The 18511-nt window shown below is 42.7% G+C and overlaps 1 protein-coding gene across 2 annotated transcripts in view; it reads right to left on the bottom strand.

Annotated features, from left to right (window-relative positions):
* sptbn1 (spectrin, beta, non-erythrocytic 1) overlaps positions 1-18511 on the bottom strand; it is a 301037-nt gene that overhangs the window by 102007 nt on the left and 180519 nt on the right. For both annotated transcript variants that reach the window (XM_038810024.1, XM_038810035.1), the window contains one exon: positions 86-237. In XM_038810024.1, coding sequence (XP_038665952.1) covers positions 86-237 — 152 coding nt within the window. The remainder of the gene's footprint in view (positions 1-85; positions 238-18511) is intronic.

Raw genomic sequence — 18511 nt, forward strand, 5'->3', positions numbered from 1 at the left:
TTGCATACGGAAAAAAATAACTTGATATAATTTTGATCCAGGGAATATGACTGGCTATGCATCCTTCTGTCAATGAATTACTTACAAGTCTTTCTCCTGACAACACCTCGAGTAGTTTGATCAGCATCCGGCCATCACGGAGGTCTGTGTACAAATCTGTGATTCTGCAAGACACTCTTGCCAAGTGAGAGTTTACCCATTTTGTGAAAGTCTTCTTTTGAACAGCTTCACGCTCGTCTGTAAAATGCAAACAAACAAAACACTAGTTCATTCACTGTTCAGCATTTCATTCAGGATTCGTTCTTAAAGCTTAAAAAAAAAGTACCTCCAGGTTCTCTGTGACATCTCACTTCCCTCCGCTGAAGTGGAAGGCTTGGAGACAACCTGCCTCCGGGCAGCAGCCTCAGTGCTTTTAGCTGTGGGATGTCTAAGTGAGTTGATCTGACCCACCTGCATCCACCACTTGCTCTAAGCAGACAGAAACTCTTCTCCATATCAATTAAAGGGCACATTCTTGCAAAATTCTGAACTTCAATCAGTTTCCCACTGGAGGTGCGTCTCTGGCCATAAAACAGACCTAGTTCATGTTTCCCACCTCCTTGGTAAAAACCCAACCCCTGGGGTCCGCTAGAACAGTGCTGAATACTTCCAGTATTATATATATCATATGTCCTCAGGTTCCAGCCTTTTCCATTATTTCCACACCAGGGGTGGAATTTTATGCCCCAGCTGGAAAGTGTGGCGAGCTGTTCGAAAATCCATTGACTTTGGTGGGACTGGAAGTTCCTGCCGGCGGAAGGGGCTGTAAAATTCCACCCCAGGAATCACAGTCACACTTAGAAATCTCATTATGCAAGTAAATCACCATTTTATGATTAATATGGATATGTGGAGCTTCAATATTTTTCAATTGATCCTTTGCTGAAAAAATATTCTGCATTGCTAAGTAGTAAGTAAAATGTTAAATACTTCTGCAATCAATCACAAACTGGTTTTGTTAAGATGAATCCTTTAATTTTGTTGTTTTGGGGCTGATTCCTGACATGCAATAACTCCAAACTAAATTTACTAGATTTATTAAGGTCTGACAACATGTTTTTATTGGGTCTTCACAACTTCACATCTATCATGGGCAGGATTTATAGACCACTCCGCCACGTGTTTTTCGGTGGTGGAGGTGGCCCGTCAGCGGGATCTACAGACCCAGTGGTCAACGGGATTTCCTGATGACAGCACCCCTCATTGCCGGGAAACCGATGTGCCGGTGTGGGACCGGAATTTCCTACCGGTGTCAACAGCCGGTAAATCATGCCCCGTATCGGGTTGATATTACAACATCAGTCAGTGCTTTCACATACTAGTAAAACAATCATAGTCTGTCTGTTCAAACATTGCATAGCTGCATCCAGTTTCCAATTGGATACATAAAGGTCAATTAATAAGCATGGGTGATTGGCTGTTCTTATGGATATGGCTAGCAATATAAAATCAGATTTATATTAATTTCCAACGAACATCAAACTGATTTTTTTTCGATGCATATTTCAAGAAAACATCTTCCTACAAAGTCTTCATGGGTTAGGTTTTGGATTAAAACTGCAATGGACAGCATTACAAAACTGAACCTCCCAATCATCCGTTGTCACGGAATGTTAAATACAGAAATTACTGCATTGCTATGCATTAGAGACATTTCATTAATTAATGGAAAGCTGGAAATTTCAAAATAAGTCTCATATTTTTGGTTAGTATTTACCACAGAAGCCCTCTTTGAGAAAAGATCACTATGAACTTCGGCCAATTCCTGACTGTAAATGGCATGGGTAAATTAAGAATTGGCATCATTTTCAGCTTCATACTTGCCTTTGAATCAGTTATTGTATTAATAAGGGACATCGGGACCACTCCCATCTTTTCTTGGTCGCTATACTTGGAACAGATGTACAATTCAAAACTTTCAACTATATATTGCAATGTTTCCAATGATTTGAGTGGTTATATTTATTACCTCTGTATCAAAGCTTACTGACTTCTCATATCCTCAGTGATAAAATTAGAATAATCCCTCAAAATCTTTGCAGCTTTCAATTGACATGGCATCTGTACGATTTGACAGATTTATATTGAATCTGGTACAGCTAAGTCAGTGACCACAACAGTAAATGCATAATTACTTCAGAAAAGCAAACATGAACACAATGAATCCCTTGATATTACTTTCCTGTCACAATCATGCAGGTAGGATTTAGCTTTCAAATTTAAGACCACAGTGCTTTTTGCCATGATTTCTAGAATTTGTTGTTATCAAAAAAATTTGGCACTTTAGTCAGGTTTTAAGAAAACTGGACCTTGAAACTTGACTATGGGTATCCAAAATTCTGGAAAGCAAGATTAATGCAGAACAGGAATGCATTACGTGCCCCTTTCAATCTCAGTATGGGAATTAGCTTGTGATTGTAAATTAACTTCCATGACTACAGCTCATCACTGCATTGTGACTGATTCAGTAATTAGAATTGAAAATGGTAATGGATACAATGGGGGTGGTGCCATTGAAATAGAAATTCACGTCGTGAAATACAGTGGCGAGCTGCTCAAACAAAGCAATTACAGCCCTCAGCGACAGACCTGCAACGCAAGTGTGCACCGTAACATTTTACAAAATGCAGTTTCCTAAAAAAATTTACACAAAGCATAGATCGAATGTCCTGGTCACATTAAGGCAACCGTCTCTTTTTACTCCTGCATAGCAGTCTCTTTCAATCTGAGGGAGGACTGGTATGTTCAGATAATTTATAAATCGCACAAGGTCCATTATTCTAACATTAATTCAAACATTGCTGCTAAGCAACAATACATACATCAAATGATCTTCAGCTGAGGAATAATTAAATAATTGAGCATTTCAATCTAGGTACTTTACAGAAGACCTGAAACTGGAAATCTATTATATTCTGCCTGAATAGAATGGAAATAGCATAAAATTAATTTTAGAGCTAATTATAGCACGATAATGCTGGGGCTAAACAGAAACTGGGTTGTATGCGATTCACTTACATAAATATAATGCCCTACAACATACCAGAAGATGGTAAACAATCTTGACCTCAAAGCAGAATACAAAGAAAACTAGGTTACCAAAGCTTTCTGCCTTGCACTCACCCAGATAAACAGCAGCTAAATATGCTGAATGATGTAATCAACATTTGTTAAAAAAATATACACCCATAACTACATGGGATCCAGAATGTGCCATATTATATTTTACCTTTGGACTGCTGTAATCAGTGTGTCACTGTGCAAGTTGATATTCTGAGGGCGGCACAGTGTTGCAGTGGTTAGCACTGCTGCCTCACGCCGCCGAGGATCCGGGTTCAATCCCGGTCCCGGGTCACTTGTCTGTGTGGAGTTTGCACATTCTCCCAGTGTCTGTGTGGGTCTCACCCCCACAAAAGATGTGCAGGGTAGGTGGATTGGTCATGCTAAATTGCCCCTTAATTGGGGAAAAAAAGAACTAGGTACTCTAAATTTATTTAAAAAAAATAAAAAAAATAAATGAGTTGATATTTTGAATTGGCATGATGCTGTTAGTTGCAGTTACCAAACGGAATTCTTTTAAAACGGCTCTAGAATATTAAATAAATATCCCCTCAACCACACCCGAAAACAACCAAAAGTTAGCATAATTTGAATTCTCCTTATGCTGAACATGTCCTCATGACCAACTGTCAGATAACTAACTGGTTAATTGTGCAAGAGACTCAGATTACAAAACTGCATCATTTGTGAAACATAATTCAAATGCTACCTTTTTCTGAAAAAAAAACCATAGAGGACATAAGCAATATATTAACAAAGGATAAGTGATGGAAAAATGTACTACCTATTCAATAGATATTATTTCTCCTACATATAAAAAGCATCTGAGCACGTCAGGATCATTTCAAAATCATTGGCATCAAATACAGATATATTCGATATTTACCCAAACTGCATGTACTGAACTGATTTTGTTTTTACTTTAGAACTAGTAGCTTTTAAGCGTGATAGAGAACCTGAACATGAACTGAGTCAAACCTATCAACCCTAAAAACTCCCTGCTATCAGTTAAGCAACTTACAATCAAATTATATGTATTTTTAGTGACTTAACAATCTCTGGAGGGACTAGATGATATATAGGGGGGGTCATTTATCTTGCATTTTAGCAAGAATGTTTTCCCAGGGGTTTACAAGTAAAACACATTCTATGAAGAGCTCAACTCAGGAAAAAGGAAACTGCGTGAACAGTTGTATTGACAATAGGTAGTCATCGAATGTTATCTTCAAGCAACATTGAAAGGAAGTTTCCTCTTAACGGAAATAACATACAGTTTAGAGTTACCACATTGAGGATTTCAGTTACTACATCAATGCCACTGGTAGAAAATGTGGTTGTTATTTGGTTAACCTAATATATTCATCGATACCTTATTCTTCCTCCCATCTTCTCCCTGTCTGAAGTTCTATACAAATAAAATAAAAGGACGAGAAAAATGTAACCCGACAATACATTTTATAATTACTTTCACTGATGCAAGACAGATTTCAGCAGATTATGTAAAAGCTGCCAAACACCTTGCTATTAAAAAAAATATTGGTGAAAAATTACAAATACATTCCATGCAAAAAATGCAAAAAAGTGTATTGAGATTCTCAATGCTAAAAACTGAAAATACTAAGCAGGTCAGGCAACACCTGTGCAGAGAGAAAAGCATGGTGGTGTTGACCTGAGGTTGTGTGCGCTACGGTTTCCTCCCACAAGTCCTGAAAGATGTGCTTGTTGGGTCATTTGGACATTCTGAATTATCCCTCTGTGTACCTAAACAGGCGTCAGAATGTGGCGACTAGAGGCTTTTCAGAGTAACTTCATTGCAGTGTTAATGTAAGCCTACTTGTGACAATAAAGATTATTATGCTTCAACGAGATCAACTCAGATTTTCTAAACTCAAGAATGTAAGAAATTCCTCCTCATTGTCTTAAATTCGTGAGCACTTAGTCTGCGACTATGTCCCCTGCTTCTAGACTCTCCCACAAGGGGAAACAACCTCTCAGCATCCATCCCGTCAAGCCCCCTGAGAATCCCATCGGTCTCAATAAGGTCACCTCATTCTTCTGAACTCCAATAAGTACAGTTCCAACATACTCAAACGCGCATCATAAGAAAATCCCTCCATACCTGGGATCAACCTAGTGAATCTTTTCAGGACTGCTACCAATGCCAGTATTCCTTTCCTTAGATAAGGGGAGCAAAAAAGTGTTCACAAGTCATTACATCTTTAACATTTTCCAATTCTGCTGAAATTTTGATCTGGAAAGTTGTGGGGAATTCTATCAAACTAGTTGCTGCCAGAACAGAGTCCATTTATGGGTTGTGACCAGGAATGGTGAAGGAACAGGCTTTGCCAAACTCCTTTCTCAGAGCCATGATCTCTGCCATCCAGTTTCTGCATTGCTCAACCAATTAAGGAGGGTGGATTGGGGGGGGGGGGGGGCGCGCGGGGGGGGGCTTCCGTTCACAGGTAATTCATCAACCATTGGAAATGGCCTGAGCCTCCTCAGACATTGATGCTCACAAATGTTGGGAGATGTGCTTAGACCCTAGGTTTCACTACCTTCCAGCTGGATCTCAATGTACATTCCCTCTGCCCATGGAAGGGCAGGCTACCGAGGAGAAGGTGCTGTTGGTTGTTGATGTGACCATCAATTCACAAGACACGTGATTGGAAATGAACAGTGGTTTTAATAATCTTACAACTTGTAGATCAGATGGAGGAGGCGTTCAAGAGGTGGGACATGTTGCCATTACCGTTGGCGGGGAGGGTACAGCCCGTCAAAATGACGGTGCTTCCGAGGTTCTTGTTCCTCTTTCAGTGCCTGCCCATCTTTATCCCCAGAGCCTTCTTTAGGAGAGTGACTAGCAGTATTTTGAGCTTTGTGTGGGCGCATGGGACTCCGAGAGTGAAGAGGGTGTACCTGGAGCGAGGGAGGGATAGAGGCGGGCTGGCGCTGCCCAACCTTCTGGGGTACTATTGGGCGGCCAATGTGTCAATGGTGCGTAAATGGGTGATGGAGGGGGGAGGGGCGGCGTGGAAAAGAATGGAGATGGCGTCATGTAGAGGTACGAGCCTGGGTGCCATGGTAACGGCGCCGTTGCCGCTCTCCCCTAAGAGGTTTACCACGAGCCCGGTGGTGGCGGCGACCCTAAGAATCTGGGGACAGTGGAGGCGGCATAGGGGGGAAACAAGGGGCTCGATGGAGGCTCCACTGGGTGTCAACCATCGGTTCATCCCGGGGAACAGGGATGGGGGATTCAGGGGGTGGCAAAGGGCGGGCATCAGCAAATTGAGGGACCTGTTTATTGGCGGGAGGTTTGCGGGCCTGGGGGAACTGGAAGATAAATTTGGCCTTCCCCAAGGGAACATGTTCAGATACTTGCAGGTAAAAGCGTTTGCTAGGCGACAGGTAGAGGGATTCCCTTTGCTGCCCTCGTAGGGGACGATGGACAGAGTGCTTTCGGGGGTGTGGGTCGGAGAGGGGAAGGTGTCTGACATCTATAAGGTAATGCAGGAGGTGGAGGAGTCGTCAGTGGAGGAGCTGAAGGCTAAATGGGAGGAGGAACTTGGGGAGCAGATAGAGGACGGGACTTGGGCGGATGCCTTGGAGAGAGTCAACTCTTCCTCCTCATGTGCGAGGCTTAGTCTCATCCAATTTAAGGTGCTGCACCGGGCCCACATGTCCGGGACTAGGATGAGTAGGTTCTTTGGGGGTGAGGACAGGTGCACCAGATGTTCGGGGAGTCCAGCGAACCACGCCCATATGTTCTGGGCATGCCCAGCACTGGAAGAATTCTGGAAGGGGGTGGCGGGGATGGTGTCAAGGGTGGTTGGATCCAGGGTCAAACCAGGGTGGGGACTCGCGATTTTTGGAGTTGCGGTAGAGCCGGGAGTGCAGGAGGCGAAAGAGGCCGGTGTCCTGGCCTTTGCGTCCCTAGTAGCCCGTCGAAGGATTCTGCTACAGTGGAAGGATGCAAGGCCCCCAAGTGTGGAGACCTGGATCAGTGACATGGCGGGATTTATAAACCTGGAAAGGGTCAAATTTGCCCTGAGAGGATCAATACAAGGGTTCTATAAACGATGGCAGCCTTTTCTGGACTTCCTGGCTCAAAGATAGGTATCTTGGTCAATAGCAGCAGCAACCCGGGGAGGGGGGGGGGGGGGGTTCCTTATTGTAGTGTCTATTCTGTAACTTTATATTGTGTTAATTTGCGTTGTTGTTAAAATGCCGTGTTGCTCATGGAGGTGGGCGAATGGGCAGCACGGTGGCCTAGTGGTTAGCACAACCGCCTCACGGCGCTGAGGTCCCAGGTTCGATCCCGGCTCTGAGTCACTGTCCGTATGGAGTTTGCACGTTCTCCCCGTGTCTGCGTGGGTTTCGCCCCCACAACCCAAAAATGTGCAGAGTAGGTGGATTGGCCACGCTAAATTGCCCCTTAATTGGAAAAATAATTGGCTAATCTAAATTTATATTAAAAAAAACAAAAAAAAAAAAAAAAAAAAAAAAATGGAGGTGGGCGAATGTTTATGATTGTTAATATTATTGTTATTTTTGGTATTTTACTAAGGTGCGTTATTGTTGTATAAATTCAAAATTTTTCAATAAAAATTATTTCAAAGGGCAGCACGGTGGCCTAGTGGTTAGCACAACCGCCTCACGGCGCTGAGGTCCCAGGTTCGATCCCGGCTCTGGGTCACTGTCCGTGTGGAGTTTGCACATTCTCCCCGTGTCTGCGTGGGTTTCGCCCCCACAACCCAAAAACGTGCAAGCTAGGTGGATTGGTCACGCTAAATTGCCCCTTAATTGGAAAAATGATTGGGTACACAAAATTTATTTTTAAAAAAAAATTATTTAAAAAAAAAACAGCCTGCCTGCGACGAGATGAACTGGCAGCAGGCTCACGACAGCAGAGCTTTATAGAACATAGAACAGTACAGCACAGGCCCTTCGGCCCTCGATGTTGTGCCGAGCAATGATCACCCTGCTTAAACCCACATACCCGTAACCCAACAATCCCCCCATTAACCTTAAACTACGGGCAATTTAGCATGGCCAATCCACCTAACCCGCACATCTTTGGACTGTGGGAGGAAACCGGAGCACCCGGAGGAAACCCACGCACACACAGGGAGGACGTGCAGACTCCACACAGACAGTGACCCAGCCGGGAATCGAACCTGGGACCCTGGAGCTGTGAAGCATTGATGCTAACCACCATGCTACCGGTTAGTGGGAGGAGCCATTGGCGGAGCCCAGTACAAACTCCTCATCTCCCCCTATGGGCAGAGCCGCACAACGGCTCATATACAGAGCCCACAAGGACACAATACATTTAGTGGAACACAGTGTGAATTACTCGGTTTATAATTCACCACAGTTGTGGTGTGGTTTCTGCTCATGCTCATCACCAGGAGGTGGAGCTACATAATCTGCTTGCATGCCACAGTGAAAGCTGATAGCAGGGAAGTGTAGCTGAAAGTGGAGTGAAGACATGTGAAGTAACTTTAAAGAAATTGACAATCACCTGTAAAGCAATGATAGCACGCTCAAGGAAGAAGTCCTTTGAACGGCAGCCTCTTATCTACTTTGCTCGAGCTCTCCACTTTCACTGATCAAATCCATCCCAGCTTGGTGGTTTCACCAAAGAAGTTCCTCACGCCATGCACGCACATCGGTGACCCAGGTCAGAGATGGGTCAGGAATCATGTGCTCATATTTGAGGGTTAAAACAGTTAATCATTACCTCAATTACTTACACAACACTTTCAATCCCACCCTGTGAAACTCAAATGAGGGTGGGATATGTCAGGATCCTGACACAATGTCAATTTCAGGGGGACTTAAACTCCCCACCTGCACTCAAACCCTCTGTCCTTGTCTGCAAAAATTCCACCTGTTAACTCAGTTTCTCCATTCACTGATTTCCGCCTGACCTGCTGAGTATTTCCAGCATTTCTTTATTCTACCCATTACAAACCCTATTTTTCATTGGCTTCAATGGGATCTTTCTTTTCTACAGAATATACAAGTTCATGATGATAAGAGTACAATATAAATTGTTTCACAATACTTGGCTCTGTACTCAGTGCTTTCAGCCTAATGAGTTCACAGGGCACTCCTGTGAAAGCACATGGAACGCAGAAACAATTATACCACATCTTTCTAACAAATAAATCCTGCTTAGAATGTTCAGGAACAGTGCAATAGAATCAGAATGCGCCCTGGTTGACCGAAAATATTCCAGGCATCTTTATGTTCTTCCAAACATTGAGTCTGAAATTAACATTTCTGATTTGCCCAGAGCACAAGCAAGGACATGAATAATCAAATAACTCCTTTTGTAATCTTTACCAAACTTCTATCAGACACTAAACTACCATAACATTCAATTTTTACAATTATTGTGTCAAGAACGATATCAACATTAAATGCACGTGTAGTTACGCAAACGTCACTTGCTCTGGTTGACTTTAGAACAAAGAAACAAATGTCCTTGGACGACACAGCTGGTCAATGAAATTGAGGAAACTTAGCCCTTCCTGCATAATTAGCCTAATGTAATGCACATACAATAGCAACCTGGATAAGTAAATGAGTAATTATTCATACATACTCAGATATTGCCAAGTCTAAGTCTGCTTAATTTGGAAAAAAGAGAAAGTTTTGCTGGCAAAAGTTTGGGGTGATGGTGGAAAAGGGATGAGATAGAAGACAAAACATTTATTAATATTATGTTACAACTCACAAAATTGCAATAAATTGTCAGTGTGGTTTGTTTGATGAATACAGACATCTAACATGTACAAACTCCATAATCAACTTTGCAGCTGGAAATTAACATGAACACAACTAGATTTCTTAATTGTGACTCAGTTCTCATGCCAGGTTTCACTGAACATACCTTGTACATGACTTCTGTTTTGCACGGTTCAAAAAGTTAAGATCTGAATTTGAATTACGTTGCCTTCTATTTCCTTACCCATTGTTTCAGTGAGCTCTCACCTTTCACGTCTTTTTAAAAATAAATTTAGAGTACCCAATTAATTTTTTCCAATTTAGCGTGGCCATTCCACCTACCCTACACATTTTTGGGATATGGGGGCGAACCCCACGCAAACACGGGGAGAAAGTGCAAACTCCTCACGGACAGTGACCCAGAGTCAGGATCGAACCTGGGACCTCGGCGCTGTGAGGCCGCAGTGCTAACCCACTGCGCCATCGTGCTGCCCTATCTCTCACATATTTGACAGTGCTCATGCATGTCCTGAAAAAAAGGCACTTTGGAAAATGTGCCCATCATAATTAAAATAAAGATTTTCATGATTTCAAGATTTTCAGGGGAGGAAGTGGTGTAGTAGTATTGATGATGGACTAGTAATCCAGAGACCCAGAGTCATGCTCTGGGGACCTACGTTGAAATCCTGCCATGGCAGATGGTGAAATTTGATTCAATTAAAAGCTGCGATTAATAATAATCTTCATTAGTGTCACAAGTAGGCTTACATTAACACTGCAATGAATTTACTGTGAAAATCCCCTAGTCACCATACTCCGGTGCCTGTTCGGGTACACAGAGGGAGAATTTAGAATGTGCAATTCACCTAAAAGTCTAAAGGTGACCATGACCATGAAACCATTGTCCATTATCATAAAAACCTGTCTGGTTCATTATGTCCTTTAGGGAAGGAAATCTGTCGTCCTTACCTAGTCTGGCCTACATGTGACTCCAGACACACAGCAGTGTGGTTAACTCTTAATTGCCCTCAGGGATGAGCAATAAATGCTGGCCCAGTCCAGCGACACCCACATCCCATGGACGAATAAACCAAAATGTATCCACAGGATTTTGTATGTCTTTGAGAAGTGGCAAATTAATTGTTAACTGAATAAAACAATATTTACGGCACATTTACAGAAAATGTTAAGCTATTTTGACCCCTAGTATAAGAAAAATCTGGAAATGGTTTGCAACCTACATTTTATGATTAATTTCAATGCAAACATGCTCTGCTAAATTCTTGAATGCTTGAAATGGCTGCTTAGCCGATTCTGATTTTTGATGCTATTCTGACTGAGACGGTGATAGTGTGGAAATGTTGGCCAAGGGTCAAAAAACAGTGCAGTAGTGAACAACTGATTTTTCAGAATGGAGACAAGTTAACAATGGTGTTCCCCAGAGTTCAGTATTAGGACTTGTTGATCTATATTAGTCCCCTGGACTCAGCTATACAGTGCTTTCAAAGTTTGCAGACAAATCAAAACTCACAATGAGCAAAATAGCAACGGACTCGAGTCGGGCAGGGATGGACGGGTAAGCTGAGCAGAAACATGGCAGATTAAAATTAATTCAAAGAAGCATAATGTTATACATTTTGGTAGGAGAATGAGGAGAGACAATATATACAAAATGCTATAGCTTAAAGGAGGAACAGAAGGGGTTTAAGAGAAGGCTGTTAAAAGAACATTACTCTAGGTTTGATTAATAAATAGAGCCATAACGGACAACAGCAGGAAAGTTGTGCTAAACCTTTCTAAAACATTGGTTGGCCTCAGTTGGAGTATTATGCTAAATGAGGAACAACATCTTAGGAAGAATATTAAGGCTTTGAAGAAGCTGCAGAAGAGACCAATGGGAATGATACCAGGGTTAAGGGATTTTAGTGAGATGGAGAGACTGGAGAAGCTGAAGTTCTCCTTAGAGCAGGGAAAGTGAAGGAGAAATTTAATAAAGGTCTTCAAAAGTCATGAAGGGGTTCAATCAGGTAAATAAGGAGAAACTATTTCCAGCAAAAGGGTTAGTAACCAGAGTATTTAAGATAAGTGCCATAAAAAAGGCATATGGAAACCTTTTTTTCTTTTATATAGAAGTCGTTACCAGGAACGCAGTGCCTGAAAGGGTGGTAGAATCAGATTGAATGGTAACTTTGAAAAGGGATTTGGATAAATACCTGAAGGAGAAAGCCAACAAAGGCACAATTGGCTCAATATTGTATTTCTATCCTGTATAATTCTCTATGGTTTTCCAAATCAAAGTGAAAATGAGAAAAAGATGTTTCATTTTGCCATAGGTCACACAGTAATTTTTTTTTTGCAAAGCCTATAAACAAAAGCGAGATTCAGTCGGTTCAGTGAAAACTATCTGAGGAGGTAGCTGGGACATCAAGAGGTGGGCAGCTGATGATCATAGTTTTCTTTCCCTGTTCATGAAACCACGATGCATATCAATGGAACACTATTGGTATCAGATAGGAATACCTCGGACTTTGCAGAGCCAAATTTCAAATGTAGCGCAAACCATTAGCAGGCTAATACTCGCTAATATTTTAGTAAACCTTGATAAAATCAAACGTCTAACTCTATTTTATTATTGAATGCAACCAGGATAGGTTTTTGGCTTAATTCTACACAATTGTATAGAACCTTGGTAAGGCCGCACTTGGAATATTGCGCACAATTCTGGTCGCCACACTACCAGAAGGATGGGGAGGTTTTGGGGCAAGTGCATAGGAGGTTTACCAGGATGTTGCCTGGTCTTAGCTAGAGGGTGTTAGCTATGTGGAGAGGCCGAATAGACTCGGACTGTTTTGATTAGAAAGATGGAGGTTGAGGGGTCAGTCACCAGGGGGCATAGGTTTAAGTTCTGTGGGGCAAAGTTTAGAGGAGATGTGCGAGGCAGGTTTTTTACGCAGAGGGTGGTGAGTGCCTGGAACGCATTGCCAGAGGCAGTTGTGGAAGCAGATACATTAATGGCATTCAAAAGGTATCTTGACAAACACATGGGTAGGATGGGTATAGAGGGTTACGGCACAAGGAAGTGCTAAGGGTTTTGGCAAAGGTTGGTATCATGACTGGTACAGGCTTGGATGGCTGAAAAGCCTGCTCCTGTGCTGTATTGTTCTTTGTTCTGTTCATGTGTTTCAAATTCAAGACAACTTTGACAATGTATTTACTACAGAACGGCGACACAGTGGTTAGCACTGCTGCCTCATAGCTCCAGGGACCCGGGTTCAATTCCGACCTTGGGTGACTGTCTGTTTGGAATTTGCATATTCTCCTTGTGTTTACGTGGGTTTCCTCCGGGTGCTCCGGTTTCCTCCCACAGCCCAAAGATGTGGTTAGGCGGAATGGCCATGCTAAATTGCCCCTTTGTGTCGAATGGTTAGGTGGGGTTATGGGACAGGCAGGGAATTAGGCCTAGATAAGGTGCTCTTTCGGAGGATCGGTGCAAACTTAATGGGCCGAATGGTCTCCTTCTACACTGTGGGGATTCTGTGAGAACTTCTTGAAATAGTGCCTGAAGATCACATTCTACGAAAATGCCGCAAGTTTTGGGATGGATTTAAAAGTGGCTGGAACAGGAAAATAGAATTATTCAAGTTTTTGCATGTGTTGATACTGATAAGACAGCATCGGATTCATTTCCATAAGTAACAGTTGAGCAGCTCTTTGGCATAAGCATTGCATTGCAACCTAATACAGAAGATACTTCACAAATCAATGGGTGCATTATGTTGCGAACCTCTTTCAACTAAATAGTCATTTTCATAGAATACATCCTGATAGTTTGTCAATACAATAAGGGCAGGAATGTGAATTTTCTTCTTATTTTATATGTCTAATAGTTATCACAAAACCTCTCAGAGGCCTAACTGAATATTTTTTCTCAAGTGTATTCTATTGGCTAATTCAATGGATTTTGACAGACAGGATATAATCTTTCTCAGGATATAACACACGAACTTCCACCACAGAACAATAGACATTAAAAAAAAAGCAAATCATGAACTTTTAACATCTAAATGTTGGGGGAAATATTGTGGAGCATGTCCGACCATAAATCACACATTTCCAGTTACTCTGAATATCTGCACAAGAGGAATTCACTGTTGGCAGAATCGTACTTGAACTATACAGTTATCAAATCCATTTTTTTGGGTTTTTAAGAACAGAAAGTATATTATAAAGAATGCTCCATAAGTCTTAAGCTGTGTCAATACAGAAACACGTTATAACCATTCATTATGTGGAAAACTTTCTTTTCAGTGGTAACAAGGAGCCAAAATAACCCATGTTTTGATTGTGTTACCACTCGAAGCAATGCATTTGAAAATGAAATGAAATGAAATGAAAAATCGCTTATTATCACAAGTAGGCTTCAATGAAGTTACTGTGAAAAGCCCCTAGTCGCCATATTCCAGCGCCTATTCGGGGAGGCTGGTACGGGAATTGAACCGTGCTGCTGGCCTGCCTTGGTCTGCTTTAAAAGCCAGTGATTTAGCCCAGTGTGCTAAACCAGCCCCTATTTCCATAATACCCAACTTAAACCCACTCTTCTGATGAAGTGTTGCAGCAGAATTGACTTTGACTTTTCTGTGTGATATTTTTATTTATTTATTTTTCCAATTAAGGGGCAATTTAGCATGGCCATTCCACGTATCCTGCACATCTTTGGTTTGTGGGGTTGAGACCCATGCAGACAAGGGGGGAATGTGCAAACTCCACACTGACAGTGACCCGGGGCCAGGATCGAACTCGGGTCCTCAACGCCCTGAGGCAGCAGTGCTAACCACTGCTCAGCCGTGCTGCCCATTATGTCTGCATGACATAAGTGTAAGTAGCAGATCTATCCTATGCTGTAATTAGGTTATGCAGCATTTTATATACTTACATATATTTGCATACCCATGGCATTGTGGAACAACATTATTTGATGGGATGCAGGCATCGTTGGTTAGGCCAGCATTTATTGCCAACCTCCAATTGCCCTCAAGGACATGGGAGCTCAAGTACCTCAATGAGTTGCCATTGTGAGCCACTGTAGTTTTTGTGATCCGGGTACCACCATGGTGCTGTTAAGGAGGAGTGCCAGGATTTTTAACCCAGCAACATAGTTCCTAGTCAGGATGATGTGGCTTGGAGGGGAACTTGTAGGTGGTAGTGTTCCCATAAATATGCTGCCCTTGGGGTCGCGGGTTTGGAAGGTGCTGTTGAAGTAGTTTTGGTGAGTTGTTGCAGTTCAACTCGCAACATGGTACACTCTGCTACCAATGTGTATTGGTGATGGAGAGGGTGGATGTTGAAGGTGGAGGATGGGTGCCAATCATGCCTTATCCTGTCTGGTGTCAAGCAATTGAGTGCTGGAGCCGTACTCACCCAGGCAAGTGGAGAGTATTTAATCAAACCCCTGATCTATGACTTGTAGATGGTGGACAGGTTTTAGGGTATCAGGAGATGAATTATTTCCGCAGTGTTCCCAGCCTTTGACCTGTTCTTTTAGTCTGTACCCTGCTTAAGCTCAGTTTCTGGTTAAGAATAACCACCAGGATGTTGATAGTGGAAGGTTCAGTAATGGTTGAGCCACTGAATGCAGAGGGGAAATTGTTGGATTTCCTCACGTTAGCGATGGTCATTGCCTGGTACTTATGTGGCACAAATTTACTTGCTGTTTATCAGCCCAATCTTGAATGTTAGCCAGATCTTCTGCATATGGGCATGGACTGCTTAGAGTTGCTGTGAATGGTGCTGAACATTGTACAAATGTCAGTAAACTTCTGACCCTACCATGGAGGGAAGGCCATGATGGAGGAAGACAGTTGGATCTGAGTCATTACCCTGAGGAACTCCTGTACTGATATTCTGAGATGATTGACCTCCAATGGCAACAAAACTCTTCCTTTGTGCCAGGTATGACTAACTCCAGTGTAGAGTCCCCCCTGATATCTATCGACTCTTTTTGCTAGGACTCCTTGATGCCACACTCGGTAAAATTCTGCCTTGATGTCAAAGGCAGATACTCTCACCTCAAGTTCAGCACTTTTGTTCATGTTTGGACCAAGGCTGCAAAGAAGTCAGGATCCGAATAGCCTTGGCAGAACTCAAATTGAGCCAGTGAGCAGGTTATTGCTGATTAAGTGCACTGTTGGTAGTTTTATCAACAACCCCTTCCCATCACTTTGCTGATGAGAGTAGACTGACAAAGAACAAAGAACAGGGAAGTAATTGGTCAGTTTGGATTTGTCCTGCTTTTTGTGGACAAGGTGTACCTGGGTAATTTTCCACATTGCTGAGTGGATCCCACTGTTATAGTTGTATAATAACTGGTAAAGCTTGGCAAAAGGTGCAGCTAGTTCTGGAACACAAGCCTTCAATGCTGAGTAATATCCAGAGCCTTCAGCTGTTTTTTAATATCAAGTGGAGTGAATTAAATTGGCTGAAGTAATACTGGGGACACCCAGAGGAAGCTGAGGTGGATCATCCACTCAGCACCTCTGGCTGAAGATTGTTGCAAATTCTTCTGCCTCATCTTTTTACCTTTTGAACCGATGTGCTAGGCTCCCTCATCATTGAGAGTGGGTATATTTGTGGAGCCACTTCATCAGTTGTTCATCCCCCACTATTCACAACTGGATGTGGTAGACTGCAGAAATTATCCATTATTTGTGGGATCACTTGCTGCTTCCATTATTTGGCATGCAAGTAGTCCTGCATTGTACCTTCACCATACTGACACCACATTTATAGGCATGCCTGTTGCTGCTCCTGGCACTGAACCAAGGTTGATGTGCCAGCTTGATGAAATGGTGGAGTGGGGCATATGCAGGTTTATGAGATTACAGATTGTAATAGTATACAATTCCGCTTCTGCTGCCGTACAGCACCTCATGGATGCAGTCTGTTCAAAACTATTCTCATTCAGCACAGTGGTAGTGCCACACAACATGGAGGTTATCCTCAATATGTAGACAGGACTTTGTCTCCACAAGGACTGTGCGGTAGTCACTCCGACCAATATTCTCATGGACAGATGCACCTGTGATAGTAGATTGGTGAAGACTTTCCCTCTTGTTGGGTCCCTCACCACTTGCCACAGAGCCAGTCTAGCAACCATGTCCTTTAGGACTCTGCTAGCTTGGTCAGTAGTGGTACAAGTGAGACACTTGTATTAATGAACATTGAAATCCCCAACCTATAGTACCTTCTGTGCCCTTCCTACCCTCAGTGCATCCTGCAAGTGGTGCTCAACATGGAGGAGTACTGATTCATTTACTGGGGGAATCTTCTGATCTCACTGCTGTGCATAGGGCTTCCCATTCTATGTAACCCACCATCAGGAAACCCATGGTGGGGGTTCGCTGTTGGCAGGGCTGGAGGATCCCGCCCGCTTGAACAGCTGGAAAATTCTGGCCCTTCTTTCCAGATTACTTGGAAGGGTGAGCTGGGAGAGAAAAAATAAATCCTAATTTCAAGTTTTTCAAGGATTGTAAACTTTACACCCATGCCTCGTCGTAATGTGGCAACTAGGGGATTTCCGCAGTAACTTCATTGCAGTGTTAATGCAAGCCTACTTGTGACACTAATAAAGTTTATAAAGAGAGGAGCAATTAATGTGCTGGAAGACTATAGGGATATCTACATAGGTGTAGTAGAAAAAAGGCAAAGTTTAAAATAAAATGAAATTTGAGGCAGGAAAATGAAACAGGTATAAAGCTCAAAGATAGAATGTAACGAGATGTTAAGGTGGAACCATGTACAACAAATAGGTTCACTGCAAGGTTTTGTGCATCCAACACAGAAATTAGAGCCTTCCATAAGAATTTGGCTGAGTGATAGGAGAGTAGTAATAAATGGTTGTTTTCCGGATTGGAGGCGGGTGTGTCGTGGAGTTTCCCAGGGGTCAGCGTTGGACCCTTGCTCTTCCTGGCACAGATATGGTGATGGATTGGGCAGACAAGTGGCAAATGAAGTTCAATGTAGAGAATTGTGAGGTGATTTACTTTTGCAGGAAGAGTATGGAGAGAAACCCAAAAGGAGCTGCAAAAACAGAGGGACCTCGGTGTACATGTATAAATGCCATTGAAGATTGCAGGGCACGCTGCAAGAGCAGTTAATAAAACACATGGTATCTGAGGCATATTAATAGAGGCATTAAGTACAAGAGTAAGGTCATGTTGAACTTGCATAAGACACAAGTTAGCTCTCATCTGGAGTAGGCCAGTTATCATTTTAACCATGCCTTTGGTCACCCCTCCCGATATCTCCATCCTTTCATTTTTTTTAAATTTACAAATCTTTTTCAAAAGCACTATGAAAATGCAAGCTGCTGCTAATTGTATTGTGAAACAGCAGAAGCAGAACCAACTGACAGCAAGCTGTTCCAGATGTTTGATTTTAACGTTAAAATTTGGATCATCACTAGATCATCACCCCATCCCCGTAACCCCACCTAACCTTTTGGACACCGAGGGGCAATTTATCATGGCCAATCCATCTAACCTGCACTTCTTTGGACTGTGGATTGAAACCGGAGCACCCAGAGGAAATCTCTGCAGACACCCGGAGAAAGTGAGAACGCCACTGTCACCCAAGCCGGAATCAAACCCGGGTCCCAAGCGCCCCTATTGGTTTTATATTAAAT

This window comes from Scyliorhinus canicula, chromosome 1, assembly GCF_902713615.1.
Source record: "Scyliorhinus canicula chromosome 1, sScyCan1.1, whole genome shotgun sequence".
Classification (NCBI taxonomy): domain Eukaryota; kingdom Metazoa; phylum Chordata; class Chondrichthyes; order Carcharhiniformes; family Scyliorhinidae; genus Scyliorhinus; species Scyliorhinus canicula.